General features: G+C 35.1%; 2 protein-coding genes across 8 annotated transcripts in view; one reads left to right on the top strand and one right to left on the bottom strand.

The window, feature by feature from the left end:
* Positions 1 to 2,162: 2,162 nt before the first annotated feature.
* Positions 2,163 to 24,985, bottom strand: part of DNAJB9 (DnaJ heat shock protein family (Hsp40) member B9) — a 30,854-nt gene continuing 8,031 nt past the window's right edge. Inside the window, exons 1-3 of one of the 3 annotated variants that reach the window (XM_007504144.3) lie at positions 12,227 to 12,367; positions 9,393 to 9,619; positions 2,163 to 4,799 (exon numbers count right to left, since the gene is read on the bottom strand). In XM_007504144.3, coding sequence (XP_007504206.1) covers positions 4,363 to 4,799; positions 9,393 to 9,615 — 660 coding nt within the window. In that variant the 5' untranslated portion in view covers positions 9,616 to 9,619; positions 12,227 to 12,367 and the 3' untranslated portion in view covers positions 2,163 to 4,362. Of the gene's footprint in view, positions 4,800 to 9,392; positions 9,620 to 11,899; positions 12,368 to 24,985 lie in introns of those variants that run through there. The other 2 variants (XM_001363209.5, XM_007504143.3) reach the window with 2 other exon arrangements.
* Positions 12,485 to 24,287, top strand: THAP5 (THAP domain containing 5). 5 transcript variants are annotated; one of them, XM_056799550.1, is made up of 4 exons: positions 12,485 to 12,622; positions 17,696 to 17,945; positions 19,489 to 19,681; positions 20,445 to 24,287. In XM_056799550.1, exons 3-4 carry the CDS (start codon positions 19,535 to 19,537, stop codon positions 21,372 to 21,374), a joined length of 1,077 nt encoding a protein of 358 aa, XP_056655528.1. In that variant the 5' UTR covers positions 12,485 to 12,622; positions 17,696 to 17,945; positions 19,489 to 19,534; the 3' UTR covers positions 21,375 to 24,287. The 5 variants fall into 5 exon arrangements, with proteins under 5 accessions (XP_056655528.1, XP_001364404.1, XP_007504208.1 ...); XM_056799551.1 differs by lacking the exon at positions 12,485 to 12,622 and adding an exon at positions 12,781 to 12,912 and having other exon boundaries at positions 17,696 to 17,879; XM_007504145.3 differs by lacking the exon at positions 12,485 to 12,622 and adding an exon at positions 12,781 to 12,912.

The raw sequence follows: 24,985 nt of genomic DNA, 5'->3' as shown, positions 1-24,985 counted from the left end.
GTGTGTGTGTGTGTGTGTGTGTGTGTCTGTGTGTGTGTGTGTGTGTACATATCCAATCCAGGAATCCAAATGACTAAAAAGGGTGGTGCCCTTCAAAGTAATCAAGAAGTTTAGAAGGTGGGGGTTTCACTGAGAAAAATAGAGTTAAATCTGTGACGTATTGATTTTGAGATGCCTTCAGGACACACAATTTGAAATTTTTACCAGTAGTCACTTAGTGGCAAGAAATGTTGCTCTAGAGAGAACATCTACATCTGGGAACTATCTGCATAGAAGGGATAACTCATAGGATGATGAGATTACCAAGTGAATGTGGAGAGAAATGTTCAACACAAAGCTTTGGAAGTATGCCCACATAGTCAATTAACATGGATTAAAAAAACAAAAAAAGGAAAAGAGATTCAGACAAGAAGGACTAGACACAGTGTCACAAAAAAAACAAAGGAGAGACTATCCAAAAGAAAAGGGTGGTCAATGGTATAAAATGCCGCAAAGAATATCAAGGATGAAGATTGAGAGTACTAGACCTGACAATTAAAAGATCGTTGGTTTCTTTGGAGAGCAATTTCAGTTGAAGAAAACAAATTAAAAAAGCATATCAGAGAGGGTTTAGAGAAGTGGAAACCCCCAAAACAGATGGCTTTCTCAAACACAGGCACACAAGTTGAGGAGAGACAACAGCAAATGGTAGAATCTACTGTAGATTTTTTTTTAAAGAGGGGAAATATTCAGCATATCTGTAAGTAGCAGAGAAGAAATGAGTAGTTAAGAAAAGACTGAAGATGGGGAGAGCATAATAGTAGAGGCAATCTACTGGAGAAACCAGAAAGGAATGAGAACAAGGGTACATGAAGAAAGTTTAGCTACAGTGAAAAGGGTCATCTTGTCATCAGAGACCAGATTAAAGCATTAACAAAAGCTGGATCATGCCCCATTCATCAAATGACATTGGAAAAAAAATTTTTTAATCTATGGGGTCAAGAAAATAAGTAGAATGTAAAATATTTGTCTAATTACAAAATCTACATGTAATTGTTATTTTTTAAACCCTTACCTTCTGTAAGACAGAAGTACAGTAAGGGCTAGGCAATGGGGGTTAAGTGACTTGCCCAGGGTCACAGAGCTAGGAAGTGTCTGAGGTCAGATTTGAATTTAGAACCTCCCATCTCTAGGCCTGGCTCTCAATCCACCGAGCCACCCAGCTGCCCCATGTAATTATTTTTGAAATAAATTTGAAGAACTAGGAAAATTTCTAGTTTTTAATTACATCAATACTTAGTGAACCCACTAAGCATTATTGGATGACATTGTCCAGCTCCATTCAAAGGCACATGAGTAGGAAGAGAAGTTAGATGTGTTATTAATGTTAGGCCTTAAATCTATAATAGCGATGATTCACGTAAAACTTATCTGTACTTGTATTTTAGTACAAACATCATTGTCAAAATGCTGGAATTATAATCATTGCATAGCTTTCCAACCACTTAAACCTTATTTTACTTTATATGAAAATCTAATTGGAGTTGAATTTATTGAAGTGCTTTCTTTATCTTGGTAGGTTAACCTCCAGATGCTTAATGCTCTTGATTTTAAATGTCTCTTCCTTTTCTTAGTTTTTAGAATATACAGAAATGTTATTTACGTTACAAATTTATCTTGCACCCCACTACTTTAAGCTATTTTCTCTCCATTTCTTTTGATTTTCTAATCACCCACAGGGTTAATTTTGCCTTTCATTTGCCAATGCATATTTCTTTATATATTTTTCTTGCTACTGCCACAGCTCACATTTCTCGGCAACCCCCATTCCCAATGTTCATTTCCCTAACCTCTCCCCTTATTCTAGGAAGTCTCCCACCTTCTGGGTAAAGTTGCCTCATTCTTCAACCTCTGGCTCAGTGAGTGGTTATGGGAAATCACCATAAGGAGATAGAAGAAAATGCCAGAGTTAAATTGTTCCATTAGCATTATCAGGCAAAAATGCTATAATTTTTCCTTGTTCTTGTCCTCAACAAAGCTAATACTGAATAAGTTCTTTAAATCAATCAGTGCATGATCCATTTTTTTCCCCATTCCCAATTACTGGTTTGGAATAATGTAGAAAAGGCCTTGTCCAAAGATGAATATCTGGTATCTCTATTACACAATAAACAGACACAATATCCTACAATTTATTTATTTAACTGCAAAACAGTGCATACTTCACCTTCCTCATATTACATAAGTTATTGAGAATGGCTATAAAGTACAATATTGCAGACTTTCCATTCTTCCCCAATAAACCAAAAATCATTAATTAGGGAAAAATATCTTGTGGCACTAAGCCCAAAGAAGCCAAGTAAAATAATTAAATTAAAACGTTCTAGTGACCAGGTATTTGACAGGCAGATACACAAAACCACAAGAAAAGGGAACATATATAGCTTTTAAGAGGAAAAAAAATAGGGCAAGAAAAGAGGGTCATATTCAGGGCCAACAAAAGAAACTTTAAGTACATAGTCTAGTCAGTATACATTCAGCCCAACCTCTTCTAAATTCTACAGTACTAAACAAGAATACAAGCTGATATTCAGAACTACATTTAGGCATTACAAAATCCTAAATGAAAGATGAAATCACATCCCGCATTAGTACTCCTAAAGCAAGAAAGTATACTAACGGTTTAGAAAGACTTCCATCAATACCAGTTCAAATAAACTGATGCAATAAAGAGTTCTAAAGAGAGTAAGAACTAGCTTCCAGTACTGGTTTGACTATCAATTAGAGATGTGTGCCCTGGGTCAAATTATTTAACTTTTTGTTGACTATATTATCTCTACTGTTTTCTCCCTAAACATTGTTGATGGAAAAGCGGTTTATCTGATTTTCAGCTCACCAGAATATCCAATTCCCTAAGCATTCCAGTTGATATTTCAGTTTCAAAACTGTACACATACACAAGTACTGGTAACATTTAATATTTAGCCATATTCTCAAAATGGAATGGCATGGGACAGTAAGAAGCAAAATATACCAGTAGAGAAAATTATGCTAAATTCAATAAGGAAATTCTCATTTTCAATAATCTTAGTTCTGAAAACAAAGTAATTTGTAAATTAAATAAAATGAAGTCTATTTTCAGGCATTTAAAATGTTTGATTAGTTCCCCTTCAAAGTAAAATACTGATAACTGCCAAACTCATGTGTCTGGCATTTGGGACAAATGATTTTGTACTTTCATTACATTAAAATAAACACTTTATAAAAATAACTAAGAATAAACAGAACATTCAAGTCGTAAATATTGTATTTGTTTCACTCACATATAACTGTTATGATAGGTGCTAGTTTTGTCAACATATATATCGATATGATTAATACTCTCACAAAGTATGATGTAGAAAAGTGCAGAACCAAAATTTTCATAAACTACACAATGAAGTTACACAAAGAAATTAAATCTGTGCAAAAAAAAATTTTTTCACTATTTAAAAATATTGCACGTTATGATATGGGTACACACATTAGCTATTTTTAAAGACTGAGGTATTAATTACCAAATGATGGATGAAAAAAAAAAGGACTTGACATAATGAGGACATCCAACTCAAGAAAAAAGAATGGCACTGACAAGCAGGTCTGAGTTCCATTAAAGAGTAGCTCAGCAAGCATGAAACAATCTCTTGGCAATGTATCAGTTGTCTTTTTTTATCTGTCAAAATAGTCTAAATATATGTGAACAAGGTAATTTCTTTCACTAACATATTCCATGTTTAAAAAAGTGTTTTCATGGAAAGCATTAAACTATCCCATGACTTTTTTTCTGCTTTGAAATAAATTCAATAGAAAAATAGAATTGCAAAATTCCTAAATTTCATGAGAGAAATGCTATCTCTACAAAGTATGAGATCTGACAGTTTTAGTTAATTAGCTCTCTCCATAATAAAATTCCACATATTAGATATATTCATCAAGAAAATTAGTACAGATCATGCAAGATTTCACTGAGTCTATTCAGTTCTAATATAAAATTTAAGTCAGGTAAATATCCAAAGTTTAGTTGTTAAACTCATTGAACCCTTTGTTGGTTTTAACAAATCTAACCAAATGAATTAATTTGTGGAAAAGTAAGTCAAATTATTTTAATTAATTGAATTCCTAAGATATTTTCTTTAAAATCCTAATTAAAGAAATGTTTAATTAGCTCATTGCCATGTAGTTGCATGGTGAAGATGTCAGGATTGTTTTATATACACCTTCTTTATGATATTTATTAAGTATTTTTAAATGTGTATTCATGCATTTGTCAAAAGAGTTCACAGAAACATTTGTTTCTATTTGTATCCACAAGAAACGATCAACTGGCTTTTTTGGGGGATAGAATTACTGTCCTGAACAGTCAGTGTATGTAGTAACCATATTTCCTCTCCGTTGAGTGACAGTTCTACAATGCTTGCCAGATCCGTGGAATCTCTTTTCGGTTTGTACTGTGTGTCGGTTTGCATTGTCAAAACCATTGAATGAAAACATTTTTTCCATATCTTCAAACATGTCATCAAACAGTCCACCTCCAAAAGAAAATTCCTGAAAATGATGCCTTTGCCTGCTGGAACTATCCTGGCGGGTCCGGAAGTGAGTTTCAAAATGTTTTTTGGTTTGAGTGTTTTTGTCAGGACCAAAAAAATCAAAGTCTTTAAAGAGATCATCAAAGTTGAAGTTGAAAGACTGCTGGAAGGTATTTCCACCACTACTAGTAAAGGTACTATGTCCAACTGAATCATATTCTTTTCGTCTATTGGCATCTGAAAGTGTTTCATATGCTGAAAAGAATAAAAATTTTTTTAGATCAAGGGCAAAGAAATATGAAATATGATAAAACCTTTAAATAGGGTAAATCTTTAAATGACTCTTAATACATTATGAACATTTTATAAAAAATGTTTTTGGTAATAATGATTCAAGAGTTCAAATTCATGTCTCTTACTACATGTATGTATACATAAATATCTACATATAGCCTTATGTCAATAAGTTTAAAACTAAGGCTTAGAGAACATTAAGTTGCTGCAGCTAGAAAATGTCTAGCTGGGACAAGAATTTTATTATGAAAGGAAGGAATGGAGATGTTGATAATTTAAAATAGCAAATTCAGACAGTCTTCAACTTCTGGACACATATCTATATAGAGATATCTTTAGCTATATATACATGGAGAGAGAGACACACACACACACATAGGTTAAGTTTGAATTCTTGAATCAAACTAAGGATTAGGAAAACTTAAAGGTGCCACAGCTAGAAAATGTCTAGCTGGAACAAGAAGTCTTATCACTTATGACGTTTCAAGAGTAGGGCTCTTTTTTCATTCTACTATGCTAAGCCAGTAATAGTGATGAAATAATGGATCAGTACCACAACATAATTTATAAAGTGGAATTAACAATTATGTTTAACAGTTCTATTTAAGAATAGAATATCTTTTTTTAGTAGGGAGGCATTACATCAAAATACATACAGTGACTATTCTAAACATTCTTAGCTCTCTTCAAGTTTCTCATGGTACTCCTTCCCCACAATCTTAAAACTGAAGTCCTCCCATCATTCAGTCATCTTCCTCCACTATTTCCTTCACTGCCATCTCATAGAAAATGATGACCTTTTCTTGTTTGTCAAAGCCAACCTTTTTACATGCACACTTAATGCCATACTCTCCTGAATTTTCCAGATTGCTCACAATCTCATCCCCACCAAAAATTCTCTCTCCCAATCTACTCTTCTCATCCTTCTGCAAACATATCTTCTCCTATCTGTAAAAAATTCTCATTTGATCCTACTATGGTGTATCTCTCTTCCCCTTTTCAGCTAAATTTGAGAAAGCTATCTACATTCTATGCCTCCACTACTATTCCTCTGTTTCAAATCATCATCAATCTGACTTCCAAAACCTCATTTAACCGAAAATGCCTCCTTAAAGTTGCCAATTTCTTAATCGCAAGATTTCTGCAAAGTTAATCATACAACAAAATGCATTAGGACATCTCAAACTGCATCTCCCCAGGCATCTCAAATCACCATGTCCAAAATAGAACTCATCTTTCTCCCTTCCAAGTCTCCCTCTTCTAGTTTTTCACTACTATCCTCCCAATCACTCAACTTCACAACTTCTGTATTACCCTAAAGTCCTCACACCCTCTCTTCTCTCAATCTCCAATATCCAATGTTAATAAATCTTGACATTTCTACCTTCACATTATCTCTGGTAAAGACTTCCTTTTCTACTCACAAAGCACCTGGGACTATCACAATAGTTTGCTTTTTGTTCTCCTTCCTTGACTCAAGTCTCTCCCTCCATTCCAATACATCATCCAATCAGATGCCAAACTTTTTTCAAAGCATAATGGTGACCATATCACTTATCTACTCAATGTGTCCCAACATCTCTGAATAAGTTCCAGGTTTCAATACAAATTCCTGTTTGGCATTGAAAGCTCTTCCTAACCCAAGTCCTCCCTACCTTTCTATTGATCTTACACCTTTCCTTCCATTCAATCTATGATCTAGCAATGCTAGTCTACTTATAGTTCCATTTTTGTGCCAGCATGGAATTATCTGACCCTTTATCTCCACCTCTTCCCTTCCTTGACCTCCTTTTCAAAATAGCTAAATCCCACCTTTTCATAGGAAACCAAGTGCCAATGCCTCCCCCTTTTAGGCTACCTTCCATCTACTCTGTATATATGCTGTACAAACTTAATTTATATATCACATCACATTGATTCAAACAAGTTCTCTGAGGGCTAGACTATTTTTGCCTTTCTATTAAAACCCCAGAACTTAGCATAGGGCCTGGAACATAGTAATTAATATATTTGCTTTCTGACTTAAGACAAGAATCTGTTAATTAACAATGGAATATCTAACAATTATAATTGGGGGGAAAAGGGTGTAGAAAATGAAAGGGAGAAGGGAACAAGCATTTACATACCATCTACTATGTGCCAAGTATTGTACTAAGCACTTAAAAAAATTACCTGATTTTATCCTCACAACAGTACTATGAGGTATATGGCATTATCTTCAGGTAACAGATGAGGAAAAAACTGAGGCAAATAGAGGTTAAGTTGCTTGCCCAGGGTCACATACCTAATAAATGTCTGAGGCTCAATTTGAACTTAAGTGTTCCTGGCTCCAGGGCCAGCACTCTAGTCATTGCATCCTTTACTGCCTTTTAATCCACTAAATTTACTTTCCAGGTCTGTCTAAGGTTTTAGAATTAAAAATTTTAAGGAGAATGACAAGAAATGTCAGTGATAGACCATTTACAATGAAAGCATGGATAACAGAAATAAAACTTCATTTTAGACTTATTTTTGACATTGTGGTAAATACATGTTTACTATCTTAAAGACACTACTTTTGTTGATAGAAATGAGATTACACATAAAAAATGTATAGAAATTACAGAATATACATCCACTAGGTGTTACTTTAGGTCCTATTAATACATGAACCTAAAACATGGGTTCATATATGTTCTTCAAATAGCATTTACATTTTTTTGAATAATGAATCATTTCAATGTACCAAGGAGCTCATCATTTAATGAGAACCTATCACTATTTAAAATAAACCTTACTATTTGGTTACAGCATGATGCCAACAGGGCAAAGGATATGACAGAGTACTGGGCCTGGAGTCAGGAAGTCTCATCTTCATGAGTTCAAATCTGGCCTCAGATATTTAACAGAGTGACATTGGGTAAGTCACTTTATCTATTTGCTTCAGTTTCCTCATCTAGAGCTGGAAACCACTCCAATGTCTTTACCAAGAAAATCCCAAATGGGGTCACGAAAAGCCAGATATGACTAAAAATGCCTTAAAAAAAAGTGTCATACACATGGGCATTAGACATAAAATGTTTGTGGATAGTAAATGACTGCCCCTAATTTATGCTTTATTGTGGTTTATGTTTCTGTCTATCAAGTTTTCCCATAGCATTTCATCTATATTCTAATATATTCCCTCACTGAATGCTTTTTTCATTAAACTCTGACTTTAAGGCTTCATCATAGCAGAGCTGATCCTGGGTTTTCTAAAACTATGCTAATAAAGTTCAAGCTCCAACAGACTAGACATAAATCTTAAGAGGTTCCAATTGTAAACTCAAAAACAGGTTGTCAACTGAAAACTGATCTAGCTAAGTTTGAATAATCACCAGAACACTGACCAACAGGGAGTGAATTCTTTTTGATCACATGCAATTCACAAAAGAATATAAAGGATTGAGTTCCCTATCAGTAGAAGAATCTGCAGGTTCTGCATTTCGGTTCATTTTAAAATGTGAGATTATACAACATTCCTTAGGCTTCAGCTGTATCTGGTTTCATATAATTCATATAGTAATAACAATAAAAATAGCTAACATTTATATTAGTATTTATTATGTGTCGGGCACTATGCATAGCACTTTATAATCATGATTTCATTTGATCCTCACAACCCTGCAGGTGGATGCTATCATTATCCCCATTCACAGATGAGGAAACTGAGGCAAGCAGAGGTTAAGTGATTTGCCTGGGGTCACACAGCTTGTTAAGTGGCTAAAGCTGGATCTGGACCCTGGTCTTCCCAGTCAGACTTTAGCCTTTGTTCTATCTACTATGCCATCTTATCTACCCCTTACAGTGAGATGTGTTACTCATGAAGTATTTAATGTATTTGTATTATATGTAATGTATTGTATTAATGAGTTTAATGTATCAATGACCAATCTCCTTATATAACTTTTTTTATATTAAACCCTTATCTTCTGTCTTAGAATCGATACAAAGTTTTGAACCCAAGACAGAAGAGTGGTATAAGGACTAGGGAAGTGGGGTTAAATGACTTTTGCCCAGGGTCACAGAGCTAGATAGTGTCCAAGGCCAAATTTGAACCCAGGACCTACCATCCTAAATGGGTGAAAACATGAACTTTGAGAATAGGAAAACATCATTTTTCTTTTCCTTTTGCAGCCTGCTTTGTGGCTACTTTAATATTTACCAATACCAAACAACACAGGAAAAGAAAATTCATATAAGGATATTTCTAAATATCCTTAAGTTGAATATTTAGAACTTCTAACTTAGATGTATGATTTTCAGCAATTCACTTAACTTCTGTGAGATTTGGCTTCTCATCTGTAAAATAAGGACAATAATATGTGGGCTACTACCGATCTTATGTGATTGAAATGTTTTATAAATCTTAAAGTGCTATATAAAATGTGAATTATTAATATAGTCTTCCTATAACAATACCTAAATCCTACAGAGAATACCCGTCTAAATTTTCTCTCTGAATACCTATGAACACCACAAACTTAAGAAAACCTATCAACCAAGCAATACAAGCTGTTTCTATGTATTCTTTACCTTCCGCAATCTCTCTAAATTTAGTTTCAGCATCAGGGCTCTTATTTTTGTCAGGATGGTATTTCATGGCCAACTTGTGAAAGGCCTTCTTGATTTGGCGTTCTGATGCAGATTTTGGAACTCCTAAGACATCATAGTAATTTTCTGTTGCTAGGATTAATTCTGTAATCATTAAAATGCAAATTGCAAAGGTGAAAACCGCCTGTGGAGTAGCCATTTTCATAACCCTGGAAAAAAAGAAAATGAACATTAGATAGTTATTTGTTGTCAGTGCTTTTTTAACTGAAATGCAGCCTGGTTTAATGGATAACAAACTGGATGAGGAGTCAGGAAAACCTGAATTTCAATCCTGCCTCAAATACCTGCCAGTGGTATGAGCATGGGTCAATCACTCCACCTCTGAGTGACTGTTTCCTTATCTGCAAAATGAGAAAACTGGATTCAGTGGACCTCTAAAGAGGTTCACTTCAGCTCTAAATTTATTATCATGTGAATTTTTTCACAATACAACATTCAAGGCACCTTCACCAAAAAAGTTATACTGACATAGTCAGTATTTTTTTAAAAGGCCATATAAAAAAACCTATTTTACTTATTGTACCTATACCAACTTATATACACTGCTTTATAAGTGCTATAAAGTTTCTTAGTCGAAATATGGTAGGAAAAGCAATGAAATTGTGAATTTGTGACTAGGAGAAATATGGACTCAAAGCCCATTTATAACATCTCCTAGGACTATAACCATGAATACATCAATTATTGACTTCTTAGGGCCTCAATTTCCTTAACCTTAATATCAGAATAATTCCATTTTAGTGAAAAAATCAATCCTATCATCATTGGTCTCAAATTTTAAGTTCCTGAACTGAACTTTTGTTTTTCACATACCCTCCAATAGCATTAGGATACTACTCTATGACAGGTACTCATTAAATGCTCAATGACTAATTTACCTCAATTAATTCTGGCTTAATATAAAATATGCAAAGCTTTTATATAAGTGAACAAAAAAACTAAGCCATAAATCCTACTCTTAAATAAAACAAAGTTCATTTAAACTACGAGGGGGTATTCATTCTCAAGACAAATAAATGTCTTTCCTCCATCAGGAGCTAGGATTTCTTAAAAACCCTTATGGCACCTTTTCTCCCTGGGAATTCAGTTGCATCAATTTTCAATTCAGTTATCATTTATTAATCACTTAACTATTTGCAGAACACAGTTGTAGGCCCTTGGGAAAATAAAAATATGATTGAAATGTCTCTGCTCACAAATGGGTAATTCTCTAATTCATCACTCTTATAGAATAAAAATTTTAAATTTTAGAAAACTGTTCAAGTATCCAAGCTACATAAGCACAGATCAGTCAGCTACTCTTTGCCATAAGTTAGCATATAAAAAGAAACCAAACCAGAGAGTCACTTTTGTTTTATCTTCAATTCAAATATCACACACTAATAGTCTTCAGCAAAATTTGAAAATTTGAAAAAAATTTGAAAGCTGAAATAACTAATGGTAATCTGCATGCCAAAATATCCATAAAAGGAAACTAAAATTTTTGAGAATGTCAGTATTTCACAAATTTTCCTACTACTAAAAAAAAAATTCCTATATATGAATGTTTGTGTTCATAAAAACCTTAAAATTGAAAAAATTGGATAATAAAAAGCATATCTCTTGAGCACTGCATTGCACCTATGAGCTTAACAAATACCCGAAGGTGACATAATCACAAAGATGATGATGAAAAACAACTCTGGATTACAGAAATTGTCAATTTAACCAGGTGGAATTTTTTTTCCCCAACAGAATTACTCACAGTCACGAGTATCCAAGGCTTAAAGTACACCTCCCGGCATTAAAAGGAATATAAACGTTATAACCTGCTCCAGCTGGACTGTAGATTGTTTATAAGGCACTAAGAGGTTTTAAAATGCCAAAACAGCACTGGATGCCCAGCTGTTCAGGCAGGCAAGGAATGGCGTTCAAAACAAAGAAATTTTCGACTAGCCTCCCCATTCGCAATTTTAATGGTCTCTGGGGTCAGACCAGCAAGGGGCCTTCCTACCAGTTGCTGACAGATGAGCCCTTTAACATGGCAAAGTAGAGACATTGAGTCAATATATCTTCATCAGATCAGGACGACAGATCCTGGGCTGGGGCCCTATATTGGGGTAATGTTTCCCAGTCAAAAATGAAGCAAATGAGCGTCGGTGGGAAAAAATTAGACACCTGCACCCAGCCCAACCCCTCTACCAACTCTCCCCTCGCACCTTCCTACCACCGCTCTGCCTTCAATTTGGGTCGGGAAAGCTCAACTGATGAGGCACTGGTCCATCAGGTGCTCAACCACAGACCACTGCCCCCCACCAACTCCAAGCGGGACCCCTCATCATCGCCCCACTTCCCTTTACCTCGGCTCCAACTTCTTTCCTTTACCACCCCCCACCCACCCCGAACTCCTTCCCTAACCCCGCCACTGCCACGGCCGCCGCCTTCCTCACCTTCAGCCTCTCCGTCCCCCCTCAGGAGGCGAAGACGAAGCAGCGGCCCACTTGTCCTCCAGACCGCAGGGGTCCCCTCCTCAGAACCAGACTACCCCTTCTCTGTCCTCCTCCACCTCCTCCTCAAGACGCGCAGCGCAGCGGCTGCACGTCAACCTCACTCCAGCTCCAACTCCAGCTGCCGATACCTCCACAGCCTCTCCCCAACAACCCTAGCCAGCGCCAAGCTTGCACCACGCAGAGTCCTACACGAAACGCTTTTCCATTGGCTGCAGCAACCCCACCTGACCCCCGGCGCCTTTAGCGCACGTGGAAAACTGTTGTTACCTCTTTTCTCTTAGAGTCACTTCCGGCCTGGCGCGGGGAGAGGGCGAGGTGGGGGCGGGATCTCAGGTCCTACGGAAGGCGGAAATGGGTATGCGACGGCAGTGACAGCTCACGGGCCTCCCTCCTTTCCCTCCCACTCCCATCAGCCTCCGAGCAGGCGCAGTAAGCCCCTGGGTCGCGCTGAGGATGGTCTCGTAGCCGTGAGGCCGCCCGGTCACCCTCTCAGCTCTGCGCTTGGTTTCGGCCTGCCCGTCGGTTTTCTTGCGTTTCTTGTATTCCTCTTCCCCTTTATCCCCTGCGCGGCTCAACTGGCACAATGCCCCGTTATTGCGCCGCGTTTAGCTGTAAGAACCGCCGAGGACGAAACAATAAAGACCGGAAACTGAGTTTCTACCCGTAAGTTGTCCCCCTAACAAGTAGCGCTTTCCCGTCCCCTCCGTAGTCCTGGGGTTGGGAGCCAGCGCCTGGGGCTGACCCTGCAAATGGAGCTAGTCTTGGCGTTCGGTCTCGCGCGCGCGCACTCCTCTCGCCCTTCTTGCCTTCTCTTTGGTACCTGATGAAACCCGGTGGCTTTATTGCGCTTTGGTCCCCAGCCGAAGGAGCGACTGACAGCAGCCTCGCGGGGCTGCTGCAACCGGGCTGTAAGAGGCTTTCGAAAAGTGTCACTTTCAGTCTACCACCTCCTGGTAAACGAAGCCTCAAGAATTCTCTTCCCTTTCCTTGTTCACAAACTGGCCTTGCAGAACTTAGGGCACCCCTTCAACCCTCAGCTAAGAAGGTCTCAATCAAATATATTCTAGCACATTACCATTCAGAAAGCGCTTTGACCTGTCTCATTTTTATCCACACAATATAAAAGCTGTGAAGCAGGAGGAAACTGAGGCACAGGATAGAATCTTAAGTATCATGTATGGGCTCTAAAACGAACGACGTGAGGCTCCCAACCATTCCATGGTGATACTGGTGGAATATTATTGAATTCAGAATCTCGTCTGACTTGTATCAAATAACATAAAATGTTGTAGACTCCATATTCCCCTTAGCTTGCGTGGTGTTACACCTGGTATAACTCCCAGAGCTGCATTTGATGTAAACAAGTTATGCTTTGGGAGCTAAGTGAAGCCAGAGCAAATTTGACTGCTAGATACTATATCTAGTTGCCTTTTTTGTTTTAATTAGCTGCTTAAGGCTTAACTATTGAATATAATAGAAACTAGTAGCAGTATTAATGTAATGTTAAAGATCAACGATATGAACTTTCCAAATTTCCAAAAACTTTTGTCATACAGATTATTTCTATGTTTTTACATGTAATTCTGGGCCTAGGAACAACATTAAGTGACTTAAGTGAAAGACATGGTTTTCTTAATTCTCAAACCTTTTTTTCTAGTAATGTAGAAAAGTAGGATCAAGTTCAAGATAGCAAAGGATGTTGTTGATGAAGACCTCAGTACTGCTTTAAAGAATTATACACACACCAAATAATTAATGATTTTACCATTAATCTTAAATGTACTATCAAGATTTAATTGGCAACATTTAAAAAGTCTGTGCTATTGGTGACATTTGGCCTCAATTCAAAATACAACATTTACTGTGAGAAAAAAAGATTATCAAAGAGGTGATTTATTCATTAAGAAAGTTTTTAGTTGTTATTTAACCTCATTTTGCTTTTCATTTTCCATTGTAGACTTTGGTTACCGCTTCATTTGTATTTTGAGAGAAAAATAAAATAAGATTATAGTATGAAAAACTATATAGTCTGCCATAATAAATAACATTTATTAAGCACCTTAGTGAGTACAATGGAAATACCCAGAAAGGTAAAAGATAGTCCTTGTTCTCTGGGATATCACTGTTTAATGAAAGAATGCCAGATGTAAACAAATATGTACAAAAGAAGCTATATACAAGATAAAACTGAAATAATTAAAAGGGAGAAGGCATTGGTATTAAGGGGAATCTGGAAAAGCTTCCTGTAGAAAATGGAATTTTAGCTAGGACTTGAAGGAAACAGAGATGAGAAAGTCTTCCAGGTATGGAAGACAGCTGGTGAAAATGCCTGGAACCTACAATTGGAGTGTCTTAAACAGCAAAGAGCCTGTGTCACTGGAATACTTGAAGAATTGGGAGGGATGGAGTATAAGTGAAAAAGACTAGAAAAGTAGAGGGGAGAGTGAGATTATGAAGGGCTTTTTTTTTAAACCAGAGGATTTTATATTTGATCCTGCAGTAGGAAATCGCTAGAGTTTATTAGGTGGGGAGGGAGGGTTTGTGACATGGTAGACTAATACATACCCTTGTGAATGGAACATTGGCCTTGGAGTCAGAAATAACATGGTTCAAATACTGTCACAGGCATTTTCTAGCTTTGTATCTTTTGCAAATCACAACCTCAAGTCCCAAGCTTTCCCTTGTAAAATGAGAAAAGTAATTGTAGAATTTTTCTCATAGTGTTTTTGTAAATTGGAAATAAGATATAATTAATATTTAATGCTTTTCAAACCTTCAAACCAAAAAGCAATATATAAATGTAAAGTATTGTTGAGTTTGATTCCTAATATCACCATCACTGTTTTTTCTGTTTTAGTTTTAAGTATTGGTAAATTAAGGATTGGTAGTCCTACTCCTTTCTTTTAAGCTTGTTTTACAGATAAATATTAATATTTTTAATAGTATTTATAAGGGTTGCTTTTAGCCAGAGAATGATTCTAGAGAGATGATTTCCCAACCCCTGTTTTGTCTTGAGAGTACTTTAAAAGTTTTTCCTGTCCTCCCCTCGAACCCAAAATGTTCCAAAGGAAATAATTTAAGTTCATTTAAGATTAAGTTATATTAACTTTTAGGAACAAGGAAGCCATTAAATCGCATGGGAATTAAGTATCAGTCATCCTAAAAGATTAGGAATCACTAATTGGGAAACTATAGTTGAGAATACATTATGTAGCTATTACTTATGACTGCTATATTTTAAGATGGGGCTCAATGGATAAGAGTGCCTGGCCTTTCAAATCTGGCCTTATACACGTACTATCCCCATGACCCTGGGCAAGTCACTTACCCTGTTTGCCTCAGTTTACTTATCCATAAAAGGAACTAAAAAAGAAAATGGCAAATCACTCCAGTATCTTTGCCAAAAAAAGCCAAATGGAATCACAAAGAGTCAAACACAACTGGAAAATGACTGAATCACATATTTCCAAGTGTGTTTTTTCCTCAGTGTAGTATTTTATAGATTATCCAGGATGGATCACTTATATTATCACAGAACATACTTTGATCCTTGTAAACACACTGTGGAAATTGAATGAATTTATTGCTTTTGGTGGTATATTTTAAAAGTAGCAAATCTTGATTCTCTCTAAACTTCAGCTTTAAAAACCAAGAAGCTCATTGTTCAGTTCATTGGAAAACTGGATTGCATTGCCCTAAATTCTCAAAAGGAAAAATTTGTTATCAGGAAGTTAGTTTATTAATTTAGTATGGAAATTGTATCTCACAAAAGAACAGAAAAATGTGCATTAGTCAAGGCAGGATGGTCCAAGGTATCTTGCTCTCTAGAAACTAAGCAATCAGAAAATTGCTTAGTAGACATCAGAATTATGGTGCAAAATTTTAAAGGTACATTTTCACTAAACAATTAGCCTAAATCAGCATTCTCAGTTCTAGGAATTTGACTGTCATTCATCTCCACAATGTCATGACATGCTCAGAGTTCTAGAAACAAATAACTACTTAAAGTAATTATGATGATTCTCACTCCCTGTTTGTTCAAGAACATTAACAAGTTTTTTTAACAATAAAAGCACTCTAAGGATCCCAATTTTTTTTTCTTTCCTTTAGTAATACCTTAAGTGTTCAAAAGGTGCTGATTAAATATGGTGCAGAGAAAATAACTGAATTAGCATTGGCAAACCACTTATTCTATATACCTTGTTTGCTTGCTTAATCAGTAAAGTCAGAGAATTGGTCTAAATAAGACTTTGGAATCTCTTCATACTCCTACATGTGAACCAGCAAGATTCTTTTTTTTTTTTTAACCCTTACCTACTGTCTTAGAGATTCTAAGGCAGAAGAGTGGTAAGGGCTAGGCAATGGGGGCTAAGTGATTTGCCCAGGATCACATAGCTAAGAAGTGTCCAAATCCAGATTTTAAGCCAGGACCTCCCATCTCTGGGCCTGGCTCTCAACCACTGAGCAACCCAGCTGCCCCCACCAATAAGACTCTTGACAACCCAGGAAAAAGAGTTGCAATTGAATGAAAGTTGTCTTTTCATTTAGGATAACTTCCAAATTTCAGGTAATGGATTTAAGCACATTTCAAGGAAACTCAAGGCCCAGCTCATCATAAGATTGGACTTGCTTTGAGGGATCCTACAGTTCAACAACTCCATCTTAATTCTGTTAAAAATCTATTTTGTGCCAAGCACTATGCTAGGGCACCTAAGATTGGAGGGTAGGGAAGAAATATAAACATTAAATAAGAAATGGCCTGTACCTTCATTGTTAGGGTTAGAAACATTAAATAAGACTTAGACTTTCATGAAACAATCTCAAGAGGAGTCATCACATACATAAATAGCTATAATATAAGAATAAAGCATAAATATATGGAATTGGTTCAAAGGATAGCCCAAGGGGGGGGGAACATTTCTGACTGTAATTGAGTTTAAGAATGATTAGGAAATTGGAGGTTCCTTGGAAGAGAGAGAATTTGAACAAGATCTTGAAAATTAGGCATTTCCAAAGGCAAAGTTATTAGGAAACATTACAAGCATAGGGAAAGGTATAGGCAAAGTCACAGAGGTGGGAAAATAATAATGGATAAAGGAGACAAATAGTAATCCAGTCTAGCCATAAGATTGAGTCCAAAGAGGGAGGAAAACAAGAAAAAGTTAGAAAAGTGGACTGGCTTCAGTTGTAGAGGCCTTTGCATTTGATCATTTTAATCTGGAACCAGAGAGAAACGTGGATCCACCCAGGTCCAGTCCCTTAGATTAATACGAAGACCAAGAGGTTTAAGTGATTTATCCAAGATCATATAAGTATAACAAATGGGAAAGCTGGGATTTGAATCCTGGTCCACTGATTCCAAATCCAGCATTCTTTCCACTGTACCATGCATGTCAAAATACGGAATTTGAATTATGCTGTATTCTCGTAGTAGTTGACCACCATAACATTTTGAGCCCAGGAGAAACTTGATCAGATCTATGCTTGAGGAAGATTATTTGGCATCAATAGTATGGCTATATTGGCAGGAGACCAGTAAGAAAGATATTGCAAAAGATAGTGGGCAGTAAGGTCTTGTGTCCATCTCCACTGGTGGCAGTAGAAATAGAAAGAAGGATATCAAAGAAATTCCAGAGCTAGTATAAAGAGCTCTTTGTATTTCATTATCCATAACAAGTTTTAGAGAGAGAACATTTCAAGCATTTGTAACTTGGTAAATTATGATTCCATTGACAGAATCAGGAAGCCAAGAAGAAGACTGTTAATCTTAAAAAAAGAGAAGAGGAAGGCAGTTGTGTAGAAATGGACATGAATTCTGACTACATCCTCTTCCCCTGTCTATCCACAGAGTGACAAACAACTTTGAATTCAACTCTCTTCTGCTGTCACCACAGTTGCTATTTCAAATCAGAGTCTAAAAGTATGGGTTTGGGGAATTGATTGTTCAGCAGGTTTTCCCAATTGTCTTTGCAAAATCTTCATTTAGGTAAATTAACAAGTAAATAGTGGTGGTTGTCTCTTTAAAGAGTCAAGAATATCCAAAATGTGGATATCAGATTAGCAATAGCAAATTCAAATCCTAAAGTTTGATGCCAATAGGAAAATGAAAACAGCTCTCATTATCTAATTTTAAATACATGTTTGCAGCTTAAATATGCATGCATATTACTCATAAAACTGAGTAGTGTTGATACTTTTTTGCTTCTGATCTTTTATTTGGCATAGTGATTTATTAAGTATATATTTGTTGTTCTTTTAGGTATTTTATTTATGATTTAGGTTTTCTAATGCAAATGGTCCAGTTTAATAAGATAAGCTGTTACTTAATTTGATCCAAACTAGACCTAAGACTTTAAAGAAAAGCATTCATTCAACAAATATTTATTAAGTATATGCATTGAGCAAGAAGTCTTTGGAAAATGTTTCATATGCATAATAGCTTGTTATGTTAAGTTTCCCCAAAAGATCTCCCTAAAATCCTTATACACTTTTTAAATGAAATAACTAATAATACATTTTTTGCCATAAAAATAATGTTATGTAATGAGGGATTTAGGTTCCAGTGCCAGACTAGTACCAATGGCTCTTGTTACCATAGGCATAAATCTCAGTAGGCCCATACTTGTGGGAAAGGGTGCTCTGATGATAAGGAAAGCCTCCCAAAACTTTGTTGAGTAGAGAAAGGATGGAGAGTTTGAGCTGGAAAGTGAATGAAAACTCAGTATTTGTTCAGTTGGAGGTAGAAGGCCAGGATACCGTAGACAGAAAGTACCAAGAGAGAAAAGGGATAATCCAAAGAAGTAGGTTCTTTGGGAACATGAGTCCTTCCTAGCAGCAGCAGCAGTTAAAGACTCATTGCAAGATTCCATCTTGAAGGTGTGACAATAGAAGATCATTTTGTGAATGTTCATAAATAAAAGATTATCTCTATAATATTTGTCTTGGGAGCTTTATATTTCTTGAAAGTCATCATAATAGTAAGAAATTAGAATACTATCATGAAAAGTATATATCAGTGGTCAAAGCCTGAAACTTTCAAACTGATAGTAATGCATTTCTTATAATTTACCATTAAGTCAAATTCAGTTGATAAGATACACTGTATAAGAGAAAGGCACATCTGGATAAAGGTCACTGCTAACAGCAAATACCAAATGTTCAAGAGCTATCTTTTTTTTAATCTTTTCTAAATAATTTTCTTTGCTTTTATACTAAAAAGTATCAAAACTTGGCTCTAAATGTTGGCTTTACTAAAATAAATCTTTACCTATATCAGATTGGCCTCCTTTAGAACTTGGTTGTATTATTATACATATACACACATGTACATGTATATATGTATGCAGCTATGTGTTCCTATTATTGATAAAAGGATCATAGTAGCCCCCTTATTTTATAGATGAAAAAAACTGAGGCCCAAGGAAGTTAAGTGATTTGCCAGATGTCACACAATACATTGTACAAGTAAGAAATAGATTTTGAGCCCAGATCATGATTTTTAAATCAGTGCTTTTTCTTTTCAATTCTAGGTTTCCTCTCCATGACAAAGAGAGACTTGAAAAATGGTTACGAAATATGAAACGTGATACATGGGTTCCTAGTAAATACCAGTTCCTGTGCAGTGACCATTTTACTCCTGACTCTCTTGACATCAGATGGGGCATTCGATATTTAAAACAAACTGCTATCCCAACTATTTTTTCTTTACCTGAGGACAGTCAGGTAATTCTTATTCTTATTTGACAGAAATTAAGAAGGTGACTGAGGTTATTAAGGAAAAGTGAGATTATTATTTACTACCTTGTAGGAAATCCTATGTATTTTGTAGTTAGGTTTGAAGACAAAATTCATAAAATAAGAATACTGATTTCTACAAAATAATTATCTAAGAAATGTGGGGATAATATATTTGATCTTTTGATTTAATTATGCTTGTCGATTAAACTATGGCATAAAGCCTGGCATTAAGAAAAGTAAGGTATACTTCATAGTAGTATCATGACCAGAAAAGATGAGATTTCTGTATATACATCTTTTTTCATTTCTAATAACAAGATTTTTAAAAAACTTGTACAGAAATTCAACAGCTTAAATAATTTAAGATTTAGCCATTTTATTATTCACGTAAGGTATAACACTAAAAGAAAAGGGGATTACATTATTAACTACTTATCTAATGACTCCTGATATTTGTTAATTGATAACTATTCCAGAGACAATCAGTTATATTTAACTTGCAATCTTTAATTTAAATAGTTTACTATATTTGTTTGTTCTTTTCCCTACATAAAAATTGTTCTTAAAAAACCTAAGTCTTTAAATATTTACTGTCATTCGATATTCAGTAGAATTCTTCAAATGATGACAAATTTTACTCTTGACACCATGCCTTTTATGTCATTTTTCTTTTTAAAAAATTAATATTATTTATTTCAATAAGCTTTGAAAAAAAAAACTTGCTAACTTTGAAAATATTGTTTTCTAGGAAAAAGACCAGGTAAAAAACAAGCCTCATAAAAGAAAAACAGAGGATGAAAGAGATATATGTCTAATGGTAAAGTCAGAAGAATTACCTGCACAAATGGAACCAAAGAAAAATATTATAAGCACAGAAAAATTTGATGAAAGTACAAATTTACTTTATTCATCTTCTTTGAGTGAACCACTACAAAAGCATAAACCACCAATTTCCAGTATGGAAAATCCACATAATGGCACATTAACTATTGATTCTTTAATTCCACATGTTGAAAAACCAAAACCTGTCTTAGAAACAGCAGTTGTCCAAGATATAGAAGTTAGTAGTTTTCATACATCTCTTGAGAACCTCTTAAATACTACAGCTGCTACTTTGAATGTCTCAAATCCAGAGCATGTGCATCTCTCTGTGGACCCCAGTAATGTAGTTGAAACATCCATAGACCATCTCTCTAATCCAGAAATCACAGATATTTCAGTGGCAACACAGGAAAATACTGTCTTACTGAGTACAATTACTCAGACAATTGAGGAGCTGAATACAGATGAAGAATCAGTTATTACAATTCTAGTGCCTGCTGAAAGCTCTAAGCCATCGACCAGTTCATTCATGCCAACAGAACAAGAGAGGATAGATGTGGAAGATGTAGATATTGAAGATTCCTTATATGATGACACAGACTATGGCATTGAAGTACTACAAACTGAGCATTCTTATTGTAGGCAAGATATCAACAGAGAACTTCTTTGGCAAAAAGTTACTAAACTACATTCAAAGATAACCCTTCTTGAACTACAGGAGCAACAAACTCTAGGAAGACTCAAATCTCTAGAAACTCTAATAGGACAGTTAAAACAAGAAAACTTACTATCTGAAGAAAAACTCAAGATTGTAGAAAACTGTTTCACAACATTTGAAGTTACAATGATAGAATGAAAGCTTTTTAGAGACCATACTTTTAAGCAAGATCATTTCAGTCTCTTTGATTATCCCTGAGTTATTTATAAGGTGACCTTTTTTCCAGTATGAATCTTATATTCTTAATAACATCTATGAAAATACATCAAAAAATGCCTCTTATTTTCATAAAATCCAAAATTATGACATTGCCATTTAAAGTGATTAGCTAAGAAGCATAAAGAGTAAAACTGGAAAATACTTTCATGTATTTCTTTTTTAGCCCAACGAAGCATTTGTGAAATAAAATTCTATCATTTGATTCTAATCCTCCAGATGGATGTTAACATCATATGATAATTATGTAGTAATGAATTTATAGTAAAATATGGCTAAATCCTAAAGGTTGTGCTCCCATTTTCTTAAGTGAGAAGAACACTAAAATGGGAGGCATTAAACTTGTGAAATTAGTCACACAGTTTGCTACTGGCTAGCTGTGTAAACTTGGGAAAATCACACCCGTATTTTGGGTGTGTCATCTGTGTAATAAGGAATTAGACTGAGGGATCTTGTAAGCTCTAAAATTCTGTTTCTGTGAGACCCTTCCCTACTTTAGAGAACATTAGAAATACAACTTTACTTCAAAGATATTTTACAGTATGTCTTGATCATAGTTATTGCTTATGTTGTCTGGATAACTTCAGTATTCACTTTTATAAAGATTCCTGTGTGGTTTGACCGTTCAACTTCAGTACATTTCTATAATAAAGTGTGCCCCAGATTGTTTTGTTTTCATTTGAACTGCATTATAAACAGGGCACCATCTTTAGGCAATGCTCAATTGTGTTCTTAGGATAAGATTCTTTTAAATCTTAAAGATTGCTTCTTGAGTTAGATATACAATGTGTATGGTTGGCCATTGTAATAGTCTAAGAATTTTAGTAAAGGAAATACCAACTGTTTCCTTATAGCTATATTTCATAAACACAATGGATAAGATAATAAATTGAAAAGTTTTGAAAACAGTTTCCATAATACTCATTTCACAATATTCATTCCTTAATGAGTATTATTTGCTTTTTTTTAATTGCTTGTATTGGGCATTCCAAAATTTTTTTGCATTTCTTGGGATATTAGGATAATAATGAAAATCATTCATTTCCATTCACCTACATTTTAATTTGTTTAGCTTGTAATCAAGAAATTTTAAGGAAATTGCTAGAAATACATTGGGAAACAAAGTTGAAAGAAAAGAATCATGCACAAAAAAATTACTTTTAGATAGTAACAACATGAGGAAATTAGCAGAAAAAAACTGAAGTAGGAAAATAATGACTTGAAAGAACTACAAATTTGAAAAATACCTAATGTCATCTCTGAAATGAACAATCAGTTTGATGTGTGAATGAAGGAATAACTATATGATTGGGAAATATATTTGATTTTGGAAGGTAAATAATTACTTCTGTATCTTCTAGCTCCAAAAATTCAATGATTATTTTCCAACAGATAATTTCTTAGTTATTTTTATATTGATAGATAAAGAAGGCCTGAAATTGTATGGAATGACATAGAGAAAGCTAACCTTAGTTTTAAAATATGATATAGAATTGACTATGTCAATAACTAAAAGGAATTTTTTTTAGTTATTTTCTTAAAGGTATACTAATGTTCCCTTTCGATTAAAACAGTGGAATGTGAAACATCTTATATTGGATAAAAATGAGAGCATGATTTTTTTTTCCAATTATCTCAACCAAGTAATCTTATACAGTTAGTAATTCTTAGTTTTAATCAAGGTAGACTATAATTAATTGTTTAAGTAAAGGTTTTTATTTTGGGTGTGTTTTTTTTTTTTTTATAAATTTGGCTAGATGGAAATAATACCTGGAAAATCCTTAGGGCTATTATTTTCTGTAGCTTTTGTTTTCTCTTTTGTGTTTTTGTCTTTATAGTACAGAAAATCCCCATCTTGCAAAGAGGCCATGTAAGTTGGTTATTTGGATATATTAAAACCTATTTTCTTTTTATTTTTTCAAACCTTTACCTTCTGTATAAGAATCAATCCCATATATTGGTTCCAAGGCAGAAGAGCAGTAAGGGCTAGGCAGTTTCTAGGAAGTGTCTGCGGTCAGAGTTGAATCAAGGACTTTCAATTTCCAGACCTGGCTCTCTATCTACGGAGCCACCTAGTTGTCCCCAAGAACCCATTTTCAAAGGAAACAATGTTATGAGGGGTAATTAGGTTCTGAAGTTGGCTGAAAAGACCTTACTGAAACAAAAACAGGACTTCATATTTGCACTAAAAAAATTAGACATTAAAACAATATAAAATATTAATAAACAATTTTTATTTATCTTGAGTGCTCATACTTGAAAAATTAACAAGTTAAATAAGAAAATAGAGGGAAGTAGGACTATATAGTTTGTTGGCAATAATTATGATGATTAGTTTTTCCTCTTGAGCTCATCGGCTACAATTGGGATCATTCTCATTTCATAAAGAGAGGTGAAGAGAATTTTTCAGAGGTAAATAGAAGACAGAAGAATGAAAAAAAAAAAACTATATGTGGAATGAAATTCACCTGGGGTCAAACTGTGTATGGCATAAGCCAAATAGGAAAAAACAATACATATATGGCCTTCCTCAGTTGGGCCAAGGAAAGTTAGACAGTCTCCCATGATTACTATCAAATATTACTGGTGGCCTTTGAGAGCCTTGCTGCTGTGATGGCTGAGAGAGAAGGGAAACAGTATACAACCTGCCATGTGTTATGTTCACAGATCAAAAGTTTATATGTAACTCTTATAAAACTTATAGGATATGTTTCTTATTGAACTTAAAACATGGACTTTCATAAGGGCTTGTCTTTTGGTTGAAATGTTAATTAGGAAATACAAATGTAATAGCTCTAATACATTTTTAATAGAAAAATAAATTTTGTAAAACAATTTTGAAAACTTTAATGCATCTTGGATTCCTAACCCTATATTAGATAGAATTTTATGTAGTAAAGAAGAATATTCTTCATCTCCCCTCCATAAGTTATTTTTGTATTTTATAATTGTAATCATTTCTAAGAATTATCAGTTATAGTTATCACACAATAGTGAAGTATACATGATACACAGTTAAGAATATTATCTGTTGTTTTAGAGTTTAGGAATCTTTAGCGTAACTACAGGCAAGTTTATTTTTTGGTGTTTTATAATGGACCTATTATTGAAGTGTTGGGGTTCCTTAACCTCCTGCATTCTTTTCACACATCTCAAGTGTGGAAAGGAAAACTGAATCAAACTGGACTTTCTGCCACTGAGGTGGAGCAAACAGTATTTGGGAGGTTAGAGTGAAATTGATGAACAGCAATGATAGTTGGTGGGGGGAGGGATGACTGGGAGAGTCCTTGCTTTCGAAGGACTAGAAGGAGTGCTCTCTCCCTGACTCTGGATAGAAGTACCTCTATTCCTGGATTTTCCCAACTGTGTGCTCTACCTGGATTCTTGTGATCATCTCATCAAACTAAAGGATTTAAGGGAGCTGTTTGAACTGTAAGGCCAGTCTTTAGGGGTGTCAGCCCAAAGAGACAGGCCCAACCAGCTCTGAAAGTCAGAACCTTTTTTTCCTCTTGCTATCTACTGCTGAAGACTTT

Source organism: Monodelphis domestica, chromosome 5 (assembly GCF_027887165.1).
Source record: "Monodelphis domestica isolate mMonDom1 chromosome 5, mMonDom1.pri, whole genome shotgun sequence".
NCBI lineage: Eukaryota > Metazoa > Chordata > Mammalia > Didelphimorphia > Didelphidae > Monodelphis > Monodelphis domestica.
The sequence above is the reverse complement of the archived record's forward strand: the minus strand, read 5'-3'. Positions and strand labels throughout refer to the sequence as shown.

Excerpts from the sequence above, each read along its gene's own strand:
- THAP5 (XM_001364367.3), top strand. The coding sequence starts at position 12,543 with ATGCCCCGTTATTGCGCCGCGTTTAGCTGTAAGAACCGCCGAGGACGA. Across the intron at positions 12,623-19,488 it reads CGGAAACTGAGTTTCTACCC|GTTTCCTCTCCATGACAAAG; the intron begins GTAAGTTGTCCC and ends TTTCAATTCTAG. Across the intron at positions 19,682-20,444 it reads CTTTACCTGAGGACAGTCAG|GAAAAAGACCAGGTAAAAAA; the intron begins GTAATTCTTATT and ends ATTGTTTTCTAG.